At 40.8% G+C, this 14,594-nt stretch overlaps 1 protein-coding gene and 3 non-coding genes across 5 annotated transcripts; 2 read left to right on the top strand and 2 right to left on the bottom strand.

The window, feature by feature from the left end:
• Positions 1–3,795: 3,795 nt before the first annotated feature.
• trnae-cuc (transfer RNA glutamic acid (anticodon CUC)) lies at positions 3,796–3,867 on the top strand. Its single transcript has one exon. It is a non-coding gene; the product is annotated as a tRNA-Glu (tRNA).
• A 180-nt stretch (positions 3,868–4,047) lies between these two features.
• Positions 4,048–4,119, top strand: trnam-cau (transfer RNA methionine (anticodon CAU)). Its single transcript has one exon. It is a non-coding gene; the product is annotated as a tRNA-Met (tRNA).
• A 161-nt stretch (positions 4,120–4,280) lies between these two features.
• si:ch211-89o9.6 (uncharacterized) lies at positions 4,281–12,799 on the bottom strand. 2 transcript variants are annotated; one of them, XM_066680092.1, is made up of 8 exons: positions 12,330–12,799; positions 11,058–11,182; positions 10,110–10,209; positions 9,908–10,011; positions 7,589–7,679; positions 7,280–7,389; positions 7,068–7,167; positions 4,281–6,195 (listed from the first exon to the last, which is right to left on the bottom strand). In XM_066680092.1, exons 1-8 carry the CDS (start codon positions 12,619–12,621, stop codon positions 5,303–5,305), a joined length of 1,815 nt encoding a protein of 604 aa, XP_066536189.1. In that variant the 5' UTR covers positions 12,622–12,799; the 3' UTR covers positions 4,281–5,302. The 2 variants fall into 2 exon arrangements, with proteins under 2 accessions (XP_066536189.1, XP_066536190.1); XM_066680093.1 differs by having other exon boundaries at positions 7,304–7,389.
• On the bottom strand, positions 4,386–4,458 carry trnak-cuu (transfer RNA lysine (anticodon CUU)). Its single transcript has one exon. It is a non-coding gene; the product is annotated as a tRNA-Lys (tRNA).
• Positions 12,800–14,594: the final 1,795 nt, after the last annotated feature.

The raw sequence follows: 14,594 nt of genomic DNA, 5'->3' as shown, positions 1-14,594 counted from the left end.
AGCACCTTTCATGATTTGATATATTCCCACAATGTGTTTACTTTCTGTTTGAGACAAGGTACAATTTTCAATGTATGTAGAATAAAAGCAAAGTCTTTAATAGCAAAAACAGATGATTTAAGAATAAGCAAAGCTTTTTAAAGCTTTTCCCCGAGATCATATGGCACATACTGTCAAGCCCGAAATTATTCATACCCCTGGCAAATTTTGACATTTATTACTTACTTTTATTCAAACAGAAATTTTATTTTTGACCGGAAACGACACATGCATCTCCCAGGAGATAATACAATGATGTACAAGAGGCATCATTGTGGAAAAAAATATTTCTCAGCTTTTATTCACATTTCACCAAAAATGGCATGTCCAAAATTATTCATACCCTTTGCAGACTGTCACAGTCTATGGGAAAATCCAAAGTTCTATACCATTCCAAATAGTCCAAGCTGCTTTAAACCATCCTAATTACCCTGATTCATTGGGAACAGCTGTTTTAATCAACTCAACAGGTGAAAAACAGCAGCTCTCTGCAGTTGGTTTGTGGACAGTCATGGCTAAGACAAAGGAGCTCACTAAGGAACTGCGGCTGTGCATTGTGGCTGCTCACAAATCAGGAAAGGGCTATAAGGCCATATCAAAATGTTTTCAAGTTCCAGTGGCTACAGAGCAAAGTATTATTAAAAAAATACAAGAAGTTCCACACTGTGGAAAATCTCAGAAGATGTGGTCGGAAGCCAAAAGTGACACTTGTACTGGCCAGGAGGATAGTGAGAGAGGTGAAGAAAAATCCAAGAATCACCACCAAGACCATCCTAGTGAATCTGGGCTCTGCTGGTGGCAACATCTCAAGGCAGACAGTCCAACAGACACTGCACACTGCTGGGTTCCACGGACACAGACCAAGGAGGACGCCACTTAGCCCGCTTGACCTTTGCAAATGCTCATCTGGACAAAGAAGAAGACTTCTGGTCTTCTGTTTTATGGTCAGATGAAACAAAAATTTAATTGTTTGGCCACAATGATGTGTCCTTCATTTGGCGTAAAAAAGGAGAAGCCTTCAACCCTAAGAACACCATCCCCACTGTCAAACATGGTGGTGGGAACCTAATGTTTTGGGGGTATTTTTTAGCCAATGGACCAGGGAACTTGATCACAGTAAATGGCACCATGAAAAAAGAGCAATACATCAAGATTCTCAACAACAACATCAGGCAGTCTGCAGAGAAACTTAGCCTTGGGAACCAGCGGACATTTCAGCACGACAACAACCCAAAACACACAGCAAAAGTGGTGAAGAAATGGTTAGCAGACAAAAACATTAACGTTTTGCAGTGGCCCAGCCAGAGTCCTGACTTGAATCCAGTTGAGAATCTGTGGAGGGAGCTAAAGATCAGGGTGATGGCAAGGAGACCCTCCAACCTCAAAGAGTTGGAGCTCATTGCTAAAGATCAATGGGCAAAAATACCAGTGGAGACATGCAAAAAGCTGGTCAGCAATTACAGGAAGCGTTTGATTGCTGGAATAGACAATAAAGGCTTTTCTATTAATTATTCAAAAGGGTATGAATAATTTTGTACATGCCATTTTTGTTCAAATGTAAATAAAAGCTGAGAAATATTTTTTTTCCACAATGATGCCTCTTGTACATTCTTGTATTATCTCCTGGGAGATGCCTGTGTCGCTTCTGGTCAAAAATAAAATTGCTGGTTGAATAAAAGTAAATTTAAGTTAAAATATGCCAGGGGTATGAATAATTTCGGGCTTGACTGTATATACATAAAATATTTTTTAGACATATATTTTAAGTCAGGTGAAGTTGATTTTGAAGTTAACATGATTCAGGTGCCTGAGTATTAGAATTTTACCCTATGTAAAATCGCATTAAACATATTTCAATATATCCTTGTTATAGTTCAAAAATATGACCAGGAAACTATATTTTCATTTCCTGTGCCTAATGCTTAAAGGCTAAGCACCAGCGATATGAAAGTGTCAAACAAATAAATACAGTGGAGTTTGAGTTCCTAACTTGTGTTTATTGATAGTCAGAAAACATGTTATTTCTTACTAATTCAAGGAATAAGGTTTAAAAGACCGTTGGTCCCCCCCTCAACGGTGTTGGGAAACTCTAATAGGCGTCTTGCCTGTGACGTAGATGGTGGACAACAACTCTAGAAGTCGCACTTAATTTAATGCAAAATGAGGAAAAGGTGTGTTGTTTTTGGCTGCAATCATTCAATGTACAGTGGGACATCTGTGCACAAATGACCCAAAGATCCCAAAATATCCAGAAAATGGACTAAATTTGTCAACTTTAAACGGAAAAGGACCATCCGCTCACTCCGTTATCTGTAGCTCATTTCACTGGCGCTTTTCCAACAATATGGGCATGTAAGGACACCAACGAAAGGTGTTCAAGAGCCTCTGTAACATGGAGGTAAACAGGGTAAGGACACTCACTTCGCCTGTTTTAGTTGGTGTTAGTTAACGTTAGCTTGACTCGCTAAACTCGGTGGCTCACATTATACTCGGCTACGTAGCTGCATTACGGAGGTTTATAGTGTCGGATGAATTCGAGTTCGACTTTGATCACATTTACAAGAATAACGGTACCTCTACATTTGAGTTTAGCTTATTGCTAGGCTATTGTCATGAATAATGTTGGTTATTTAGCGTAATTACCCCAATTTCCGAATACTTTAATTACAATATTGGAAATCTTAGCTAACTAGAATAAATATATAATAGAAGTACTTAATAAATAGAAGTACTTTACTCACCCAAATCAACATTTTTCAGGAGTCAAATATGTGTAAATTAATGTCCAAGACTTGCTTGACTTTGAAAGAAAATATGTTTTTAGATAAAAACGCTTTTGTTTAAGTAGGTGCCAATACTGCTAAGATTACTAGATAACTTTGGCCACCCCCTCTTCTTGTGACAGTCAAACGAGACAGTTGCTACCACATTCAGTGGTTTTGAGAGGTTCACAATGAGATTCCGTTTGTCCTGTGTTGGTATCCGTACTCTACATGTAAGGATTACAGTGGCGGTAGATTTTCCCCTCAGAGAAAAGGAAGCTAACCGCTAAGCTAACTTTTACACTTAGGGAAATATCTGTCGCGAAATGGAAATGTGTTGTGTTCTACATGCAGTTTTGCACACAAAGAATTACAACACTGTTAGAGATACTTAAATGTTGTTTAGATGTGTGATTTCTTGCAAGACTGATGTTTAAATGCCCTACTAGGGCTTGTTCTTATGTTTTATTGTTTTACCCAATGCGATTGGCGAAGAGAGAGAGAGAGAGCGGAATAGCACCATATACGGCAGTGGTCGGAGTTAAGGGAAAGACTGATAGCTAGCTAGATATTGTCATAACGGTGTTTTGCCGCGGCGTTGTTCAGCTGTTGTCCACCAGTGACGTCACACGGTTGTGTTCAAGAATTTCCGTCGCGAGCTCGGGTTTTTCCGTCAATTTAATAAAATTGTCAGTTTTAAAGCACATTAAGCTGCTATTTTCATTTTAATTCATACTTATATATGTCAGTAACTAATATAATGTGAAATATTCATGGAGGTCCATTAAGTGGTGCTTAGACTTTAAAAGCAGTTTCTCCTGTGTAACATATGTAATGAGAACATAAGGGTTGGGATTGATATCTGATATTTCAATGGTATTAAAAATATTTTGGAAGCTGGTACAAAAATAGTGCGCTGGGCACCAGGAAGAATTTCCAATTATAAAATTGTCTGATGCATGAGAGTTGATATGTCAGCCGCCGTGTTCAGTTCTCCCTGGTGGTCTAGTGGTTAGGATTCGGCGCTCTCACCGCCGCGGCCCGGGTTCGATTCCCGGTCAGGGAACAGGACATTTTTCCTTTCCTCCTCCTCATCATCTTGATCTAACGCCACAAAATGTCTACCGCTAAACTCATAGAGCGGATTCTATTAATGTTATCCTGACTCTCTTTTTCCCGTAACATGAGAACAGACAGTCTTCTACTACACATTAAATACGAAAAAAGTCCATATACACATATACACAGCAGAGTGGCGCAGCGGAAGCGTGCTGGGCCCATAACCCAGAGGTCGATGGATCGAAACCATCCTCTGCTATGTACAATTTTTTGCTCTAAAATAAATTTGCTTAAACACCACTAAGCAATACATAAAGATTTAACACCATCGACATTCGCAGTAGTATTAGATATGAGTACAAATTTTATATTTTGTGCACATTATGGTAAATTTATTTAATTACACCACCTTAAGTCTACACAGTTCACTAATTCACTAGTGCGTAAGTCCGATAAGCAGACAAATTAAACAGCAAGATTAGTGCCAAATATATCGTAAAGGCCTTCAGAAAACAAAACAGTAATCGCCCAACGTGGGGCTCGAACCCACGACCCTGAGATTAAGAGTCTCATGCTCTACCGACTGAGCTAGCCGGGCGGTAAGAAGGGATTTTCATCAGCAATAGAAAGGGGTCATGGCCATGGGACGTAGCTACAATTTGCTCGTGGACTTTGAGCACTCTCTGTTGGTCACTGTTAGTATCGCTTCCTTTGGCTAACAGGACCAGGCTGTACAGAGGTTATCAAACACTGGCCTATAGCGGGCAAACCCTGAAACAACATTGCTTACAACGAACTCCTCATAACTTTAAGTAAATGGTAGATATTTCGTCTTCTGTAAACTTACAATTATTGTATTTTTTGAAGATATGGCGTCCTCTAAAGATACAAACCTAAAAAGTAAAATGAATTAAAACTTAATAAACAGTTAAATTTTTTACTCCGAGAAACTGTACACAGTCTTTTCAGTTACAGTACTTCAGTCAGTTGACATGCTGTTTAACTTGGTTATTAATGTTCACATGATTAACCAAAAAATCTGCCATTTCTTTCAAATATATTGCTTGGTTTTCGTGTATAAAATAAGTCAGGAGGTAGAACGGAACTGTCTTTTCTGAGATTCAACAGGTTCACAGTTGAGGTGCATGTCCAGTGGAGCGGTCAGTGAGGTATGTGGTAAAGTTGGAGATATTGAGAGGTTGTTTATAGCATTAATAACATTATTAAAGGTACGGGCATTTTAAAAACAAGGCACCAATGTAATATGTAGAGGAGCACCACATCATTTTTAAAATAGCTGGAGTCTAGCCATCTAGACTGAACACATACATTCAGCACTTTCAGTCAGAGTTTAAGCTACGTGTATCAAAAAAAGAAAGACATATCTAAGATAAAAAAAAGCACTTTTGCTACTACTGTACTGCTTTCCTCAACATTTGCCTTTAAACTCCTCCACAGGAAGCTGACTGCTGATGAGTCCTGAGGTTGCAGATCCAGGCGAAGTGTTTGCCACACCGGTTACATGTGAACGGTTTCTCTCCTGTGTGAACTCTCTGGTGCTTTTTCAGGTTTCCTGCCTCTGCAAAGAGCTTCCCACAAGTCTCACATTTAAATGGCTTCTCCCCTGTGTGCACCCTCTGGTGAGCCTCCACATTAGAAAGCCCAGTGAAAGCTTTTCCACAGTACTTGCAGATATAGCTCTTCCTCTTGCCCTTCTCCATGCGCTTGGGAAGCTGTAACCCAGTGACAGAAAACCCAGGTTGTGTGAAATTCTGGACAATTTGGGAAGTCATCGTGACCTTGGGGAAGGACTGTGGGACGTTTGCCCTATTCGCTGCCTCCAGTCGAACCCCTCCTGTCCTGTTGAAATGACTGAGCTGCTGAGCTTGGGCTTGGTTTGAAATGGTAGCTGTAGTCCACTCTGGTTCTGCTCTGAGAGACCCTCTGGCCTCCTGAAGTCCATCCAGGCCCTCTGGCATCCCCCTGACAGACAGAGATGCCGGCTGGACCAGCACACAGTCTTGATCTTGGTCTGCATCCACAACGTAAGAACAAGATGGCTGACTTTCAGTGGAATTATTTGCTGTCCATCTTGTAAAAAGTGTGTCCACCTCAATAGGTCTTTCATACAGGCTGTTATTTGCCCCCAAAACATCAACTGGTGCAGCCATTTTTGTTCGTTGGGTGCTCTGGTTTGAAGCGGTGTGATTGCTGCTCTCTTCTGTCCTCTGTAGCTGAGACTCAGCACTGGCGAGGTCCCAAACCTTGACTCCTATCGATGGCGCTGCTCCTCTGTGTGAATGTAGAGAGCCAGAAAGCTGTGAACCTACCACATCTGGAGAAGACAAATAATGTACCTTTAAGTCTGATCAGCTTAAAAAACACATTGTTCATTTAACTCTGGCAAGTTTATTTCACTTTCGATTACGTTTTTCAGCTTTAAACATAGTATTGGACGCAATTTGGGAAATTTTAACATGGTTAAAAACCTTGAATGTTATTAAATAAAGGCAAAATTCTTCATTCACGGGTCCAGATACTACCTGGAATCATTGGGCGCAAGGCGGGAATACACCCTGGAGGGGGCGCCAGTCCTTCACAGAGCAACACAGACACACACAGACATTCACTCACACCTACGGACACTTTTGAGTCGCCAATCCACCTACCAACGTGTGTTTTTGTGTTTGGTGGAAACCGGAGCACCCGGAGGAAACCCACGCAGACACAGGGAGAACACACCAACTCCTCACAGACAGTCACCTGGAGCGGGAATCGAACCCATAACCTCCAGGTCCCTGGAGCTGTGTGACTGCAACACCTACCTGTGCACCACCGTGCCACCCAAAAGCAAAATTAATTTTGAATATTTTTCAGTTGATTAGACCGTTCTGTTAGGAAATAAACTACAAATATATTAATCAATATTAGAAATCATAAAATGTAGTAGTTTTACCTCGGTTTCAAAACTGTTTAAAGCATATAATATTAGCATCATATTAGAATCAATTTACACATGTGTTTGCTACAAATCTGTTGTTATATTGTAATAAAAAAAGCCAAATATCTGGCTAGCTACAATTATCTGGCTGTATTAATTATTTAAAACATTAATGTTTTGAAAATAAAAGCAGCTTGATACTCATGCAATTGTTTAGACCCCCAGCGTAATACATAATATGACCCTCATCACCACTGTTGTCTCACTTTGTATTTTAATCTGCACTCCTGGAGACTGACTGGCGATAGTCTTCTGTTCCTGTTCTGGTCTGTCTTCCTTCAAAATGGATGAGTCCAATACATCAGCCTAGGAACAACAAAACAATAGCTGATGATGCATACATAACCATATAATATGTAATCAAATGATTTCACCCCGTGACCATTTGTAGGAAGATTAAAGCCATCAACTACACAACTTTTACCAGTGTGTCCAAACTAACCTCTTCAACACTGAGGGCTACTGTAATTTGTGCTGGTGAGGAAGAGCCTCCTCTTCCACAAATATCTGTGCTGGATTCCCGAAATCCTGCACAGCAGACAGAGCCGTGTTACCTTTATACAATCAATCATGACCATAGGCCAAGCCACCTTTATCGTGCATGTAAGGTTGATATGAAAGGCGTTACAAATTAGCAGATTCAATTTCACAAATTAGTCCATCCCCTTTTTAAGCTCTTAAAATGTTACCTGTGCACTAGATTTCCTTTGCTCTTGCCTTGACTCACCGTCTTGTATGCTCATCCCTCCTTTCTCCTGCTCTGAAAGCTCCTCCTTAATGAACAGCACATCTGGCTCTTCATCCTCTGTCTTTTGACTCTACAGAACACACACAAACAAGAGAGTATTACCATTGAGGCCTGATGAAGCTCAACACCAGCACAGATTTGGAGGTGTAGAAAAACATTCGACACAAGTCTGACAAAAAAGTAATGTACATATTTTATTGTATAAACTTTAGTATTAAACATATTACAGTACATTATCATACAGTACTTATGCTATAACAAAGTAAATGTGTGCAAACATGCATTGTACAGTACTGCTTATGCCTTTGTTTGAATACTAATAAATGTATATAGAGTAAACACACTTCCAATGTATGAGATAGTCCTGTGCTGTCGTAGAATCAGTTTTAAAGTATTCTCCTGATCACAAAAGATCTCAACATTTAGAAACACATTTCTCTGCAACAGAGTCCTATACTACATCGTGTAAATGGTGTAAAGTGCATTAAATACATATGAAGTACCTGGAAAATACTGAAAAGAGAAACCAGTCTTATATTTTCCACTTCATTGTAGAATGCAGGTTAGTAAACTCAGAATTTCAGTTTCTGAAATTGGTCCTCAGCAACCCACCATCCATATTTCCCTACATCATGTGTGCTAATGTGGTTTGAAGCATATATATGTAAAGTAATGAAGTAAAAACCTGCAAAAATACATTGCTGGCTTTTGGTAACTCATGTAAGTTTTTGTTTGTGGGGGAAAAATGTATTTCGACTAACTACAAGTCTCACACTTTTGGACAAGCACTAATTTATTTGCTACATTCTCTGTGATCCCAGCTAGATTTCTAAATAAAGATGCTGCATTCAAGGCACATGATCCTGTCAGAGTGACCTCTGTACTTGGGTGATAAGTATTTTAATTAACTCACATATAGTCAGTGTGTGTTTGAGAATTCTGCTGGAATATTGTATGTAGTTCAACGTTAACTAGGAGGACATTTCACAAAGCAGGACTTTTCAGCTTTATAAGAAGGCCCTTACCTCTTATCCTTTTGGACAGTCTTGATTTGTTGTTTGCTGAGATCTCTTTCATTATGAAGTGCTTCTACACTTGTCAGTTTGGTAATATGGTTGAGGGGAAAAAATCTCTGCATAAAATGTTCAGTGTGTCAGATATTTCAAGCTAACAGAACATTTCCTCTCAAAGGAGCAAACAAAGGCACTGATTAATCAAAGTTTATTGTCTTCAGTCATACAATTGCAAACAGCTGCCACAGAAAAAAATTCCACTTTGGCATGACAGTGATTATGGTTCAGTAAGAGAGTGTCCACATTTTTTTGTACTTGGATCAAGTGTATTTGAATATCAGACGAAATGTGTAAACTAGTTGTTAGTTTACAATCATTTTAAACTATATAATCCCTTAGCTACATGCAGCCTGGTCCTCTACTTGTCCATTCAGTCATTTGGAAAAGTCTTGTGTCAATTTTTGACTGCCCCTAGAGACAGCAATTCCTCTGCTATGAACACATCTGAATGGTACTTCTGTTGGTGGGTTTTAAGGTTCCGTATCCAAGCAAATGTCTTCCCGCACTGGGTGCAGCTATACGGCCGCTCCCCCGTATGGACTTTCTGGTGCTTCTTGAGGTTTCCGGCCTCTGCAAAAAACTTCCCACAGGTCATGCACCTGAATGGTTTCTCGCCCGTGTGAATTCGTTGGTGGATTTCCACTTTCTTGGGACGATTGAAAGCTTTTCCACAAAAGTTGCAGCTAAAAAGTTTCTCGTGAGGGACTCTTTTATTCCTTGGCCGCACAGCTCTTGGTTGGTACAGGCTGATGCTTTTGGCATGCTGCCAGTTGTCCATGCTTTGTACAATTGAAGAAGTCGACGCCATGGCTGGAAAGTCGCTGGTCAGTCGGGACTGAACGGAGGCAGACAAGTTAACATTATTAACATGTTCTACTGCTCTGTCACTAGGATAATGCTGCAAAGACTGGTGTCTTCCTGTTAAATGATTGCTGTCCCAGACAGAGGGCTCCTCCCCTTCTTCAGCGGACTCAACTTCTATGATCTCCGATTTCTGTGGGGGACGCTCAGATTGGCTTTCAGCACTGTCAGTCACCATGTAAGAGCAAGATGGATGCTGTGGATCTGCTTCCTCACCCCCTTGAACAAAAAGCTCCCCCAAAGCGTCGCACTCCCCACTCACACCACATCCTGCCTCTGACTCTTGTCCCAAGGGCTTTTGGGATAACCCCTCAGTGTTCGCAAACTGCAGCTGTGTTTTAAGCACTTTTTCGGATCCACTGACCTCCAAAGCCTGCCGGCGCGTCCTGGAGTGGTGACCGTTGGCTTTGTCCACTTGAACAGCACCATAGTCTGCCTCCACAGCCTCAGACACAGGTTCTGCAACTCCTGAAGCAAAGAGGGAAGAGGTGATTGGCGTAAGATTAGTAACACACCGTTGGTCACATTATTAATACTGTGCTGTCTTAAAGCGAACGTGAACTTACCATCTTCTCGGATAAACAGCTCCTGTTGCTTTTGACCTTCATCAGCTGTCTCAGCCTTCACGAGCACAGGGTCTGAACCGGTGATTCCAGCATCTCCAGCCTTTAGAGAAAAAAGCATTCTGAGATGATGCTTTTTTTCTTCTTCTTCCATACCACAACAAACTAAATTATGGAGGACTCTGACCGAGGTGTGTAACCATTTACCCATTTCATATTTTGGTTTGGTTCTTGACGTCTGGGCCACAGATTAAATTTTAATCATGATTTATTATAGCACCCAAGCACCATAAGCTGGATCATAGGAGGTGAAATCAGGGATTTATGGTCCAGAATATTGACAGCAGTAGTGTTTGAGATTGCTGAGTGATTCAACTGATGATGAGTTATGAGAGGGAGAAGCATAACATTATCGGTCATGTTTTTTTCTAGCCTCTGGTCTGCACAGGAAGTAAACATCAGTGCTACAGCAACTCCATCTCGTACACATCCCGACCATTCTGTTGTGTACAACAACTATCCTTATGGTCAGTGTGAACTCTGATATCACACTGTATTTCCCTTATATCACACAGCACAAACAGGTCAAACAGGGCATCACAGCTGGTCTCTGAACTTCCTAAACTTTGCTCAATGTTCGGTGAAGATAAAACATGATCATATTGTTTTTCCCATTCCGCTGGTGCATGGTTAAATTATGAAATCATAAGCTGTTTTTGAGGAAGTCAAATTTCACTTTACTTTAGTCACTGATTATGGGAAAACAAGAATTAACTGTCTGGTCTTTGCATTACATTATAATAAACTACCAAGGTAAGAGAGTCAATATTGACTTCAGCTTGATTATAATCCTGCAAATGAATCAACAGACCTGTGGATCTAGTGATTTACTACCTCTTTCCAAGCACAAGAGGGGCTTCAAGAATGATAACCACAGAGACTGATATTTACCACATTCTCGTTATCTTTTATGGCTGGTCGACCAATCACCACGTCTGTAGCAGACGAATCCCTCTCTCTCCAGAGGTCCTCATTCAGCTGCCTTGCATAGAGCTCATCTTGACTTGGAAAAATGTCTAGAAAAGAGTAAAACATAGTAGGAATTGATCATCCGTCACGTTGTCTTTTTGACTGTAAAAATTGAAGATGTACACAAGTACCTTTTAATTTTTTTTTACTATTCGTTAAGGTTTAGTTAATATATTACTCTTTTTATAAAAAAAAGGTCATTTGATGAATAACTCCTTAGTTTTGAGCCTGCTTTCTCTAATTAAACAAAATTAGCATAAGACTGCATGTGATAAAAGCCTATTCTCTATTCATGCTTCTTATATAAATTATAAAATCTATTAATTAAATACAGTGCGGCACAGTGGTGCAGCAGGTAGGTGTCACAGTCACACAGCTCCAAGGACCTGGAGGTTATGGGTTCAATTCCTGCTCCGGGTGATTGTCTGTGAGGAGTGTGGTGTGTTCTCCCTGTGTCCGCGTGGGTTTCCTCTGGGTGACTGTCTGTGAGAAGTGTGGTGTGTTCTCCCTGTGTCCGCGTGGGTTTCCTCCGGGTGACTGTCTGTGAGGAGTGTGGTGTGTTCTCCCTGTGTCCGCGTGGGTGTCCTCCGGGTGACTGTCTGTGAGAAGTGTGGTGTGTTCTCTCTGTGTCTGTGTGGGTTTCCTCTGGGTGCTCCGGTTACCTCCCAGTCCAAAAACACGCGTTGGTAGGTGGATTGGCGACTCAAAAGTGTCCGTAGCCATGAGTGAACGTGTGTGTGTTGCCCTGTGAAGGACTGGCGCCCCCTCCAGGGTGTATTCCCGCCTTGCGCCCAATGATTCCAGGTAGGCTCTGGACCCACCGTGACCCTGAACTGGACAAGGGCTTACAAATAATTAATAAATTAATTAAATACTATTTCACTATTTAATATGGAAGGGAATGTTCAAATTAAAAAAACTGGGTTATGTAGTAATGGCTTTAAATTTAGTTTAAAATGGAATGAAAGATAGGATGTATGAACAGTAACTGCTTCACCATTTAAGGTCGAAGTATTGAATTGAAGACTATACATGGTACTGTTTGCGCGTGGATGTAACTGCTGCACCATTTAAGGTGGAACGAAGAGTTGGATTAAGAAGCAGGCGAGTGAGTAGTATAGGTACCAGAATAAAACACATTATTGCTGCAGCATTTCAGGTGGAGTTAATTGTTCCTAAAAGGAGAAGACGTACCACCGGCAGGAGCTCGATACTCGGTGAATTTGTTTGTTAGGCTGGCGCTGACTTGTACCCGACCGGAGCGGTTCTCTCGGATCTTCCTCTCGGCGTAACCACGGGCCATCCGCAGCTCGAGGAGGTGCAGTTTTCTCTTGAGAGCCCTGTTCTCCCGCTGGCTCTGACACATCTGTAGACTCATCACGGCGTACTCGTCGTCTACGAGTTTACAGATCTCCGCCACGGCCGCGTTCGCCAGCACCTCCATGATGGAGGCGAGCTGTGTTTGGAAGGCGAGGCGAGTCGACATAGCGCCGCGGAGATCAACCACAGAGTCGCAGAAACGACGCTTTGAGGCTTTTTTTAGTCAATACAATAAATAAACTAGGCGAAGAGACCGAATTGTACTGGTTTAACGGTGCGAAATGGACCGAGATTTCTTGTTGCCTCCTCCTGTTGTCATGAGCACTTCCGTTTGTCTCGGAGCAGTGACGTAGATCCCAGTGTAGTTTACATTTACACATTATTTATATTATTATTTTCACATTAAGTATAAGTTTATATTAAGTTATATATATATATATATATATATATATAATATAGTTTAAATATAATATATATATATAATAATTTTGTAACATATAATAACATGTAACAAATAGCATTATTATAGTATTATTATATTATTATTGCACTTAAGGTGGATTACTTATATTTGTAAATATGCCCATGTGAGCCGTTGCATGCCATTGTAGTCATTTTAAAGTATAAATTGTCTGGTTTCATTATGATACCGTTAAGAAATGTCTCAGGAAGTTCATGTGCTTATACATATCTTTAACATGAAACACCGGACTCACAATGAATATGTGGCATATGCTTAATGAAACATATGTTTAATTTGGGAGAATCCTGTTAATGTAATTCAGTATAATTGTAACCTTCATACCTGGAGGTTGTGGGTTTGATTCCGGCTCCGGGTGACGAGTTGGTGTGTTCTCTCTGTGTCTGCGTGGGTTTCCTCCGGGTGACTGTTTGTGAGGAGTTGGTGTGTTCTCCCTGTGTCTGCGTGGGTTTCCTCCGGGTGACTGTCTGTGAGGAGTGTGGTGTGTTCTCTCTGTGTCTGCGTGGGTTTCCTCCAGGTGACTGTTTGTGAGGAGTTGGTGTGTTCTCCCTGTGTCTGCGTGGGTTTCCTCCGGGTGCTCCGGTTTACTCCCACAGTCCAAAAACACATGTTGGTAGGTGGATACGCGACTCAAACGTGTCCGTAGGTGTGAGTGAATGTGAGTGTGTGTTGCCCTGTGAAGGACTGGCGCCCCCTCCAGGGTGTATTCCTGCCTTGCGCCCAATGATTCCAGGTAGGCTCTGAACCCACCGCGACCCTGAACTGGATTAGCGCTTAAAGATAATGAATGAATAAATGTAACCTTCATTGTATACAATCACTGTCAAATCATTATTCCTCCATTTTGTTGTTTTTACCTTTCCGTGGTTTAAAAAAATGCAGTTTGTTCAAATTAGTAAGTGACACAAAGAAATGCACCCAAAATACCAAGGTTATAATCTTAATGTATAAACATGCCTTTAAAGTTAATGTGTTTTCCTTTGAAAACATTTCCATTTTGAAGACACAAGACTAACATTATTTGTTTATGTGTCACATTTCAAAATGGATTTCAAGAAATATTATTCAGTCTGTTAAACTGTAGACGTTGCTTCTAAATGTTAACCTTTACTTGGAAAGCAAAATATTGCCTCACACTATTATAGCTATAGCTGTTTTTGAAAGGGGAGGGAATGTATAGTGTTCTGTAACTAAACCAGCCACTTTATCTCGCTCTGATAACAGTTTGTGGAGTTGCAGGTTTCTCTGAGTGTTCATCAAAATACAGTAGCTTTGATGAAGCGAGTGCTTTCCTTTAGGAATAAGAGGGGATTTTGAGCACAAACCAAGAGACATCAGCCAATAGCATTAGACACATGCTCAGTGAGCTCTTCTGACCGGTCAAAAGGGTTCTCAGAGTAGTGCCAGATTCAAGCAGATAGCTGTTTGCTTGTGTTTGTGCGTGTGACATATCCAAGAAAAATAAAACATAATCAATGTATTTGTGAGAAAATGACTTAGAGGTGTTTAACCCTCATTGCATGAATTTAAATACTCATTTGTGAATGTGCAAATTTTGTCCTATTTGTGTGTGTTGGATCTGTGCAGGTGCGATCAAAAAATAGTTAAGGTTTAACAGTTTTGTTGTATTTGTAGGAGAACAAAATTCAACATGTTTT

This window comes from Hoplias malabaricus, chromosome 8, assembly GCF_029633855.1.
Source record: "Hoplias malabaricus isolate fHopMal1 chromosome 8, fHopMal1.hap1, whole genome shotgun sequence".
NCBI lineage: Eukaryota > Metazoa > Chordata > Actinopteri > Characiformes > Erythrinidae > Hoplias > Hoplias malabaricus.
The sequence above is the reverse complement of the archived record's forward strand: the minus strand, read 5'-3'. Positions and strand labels throughout refer to the sequence as shown.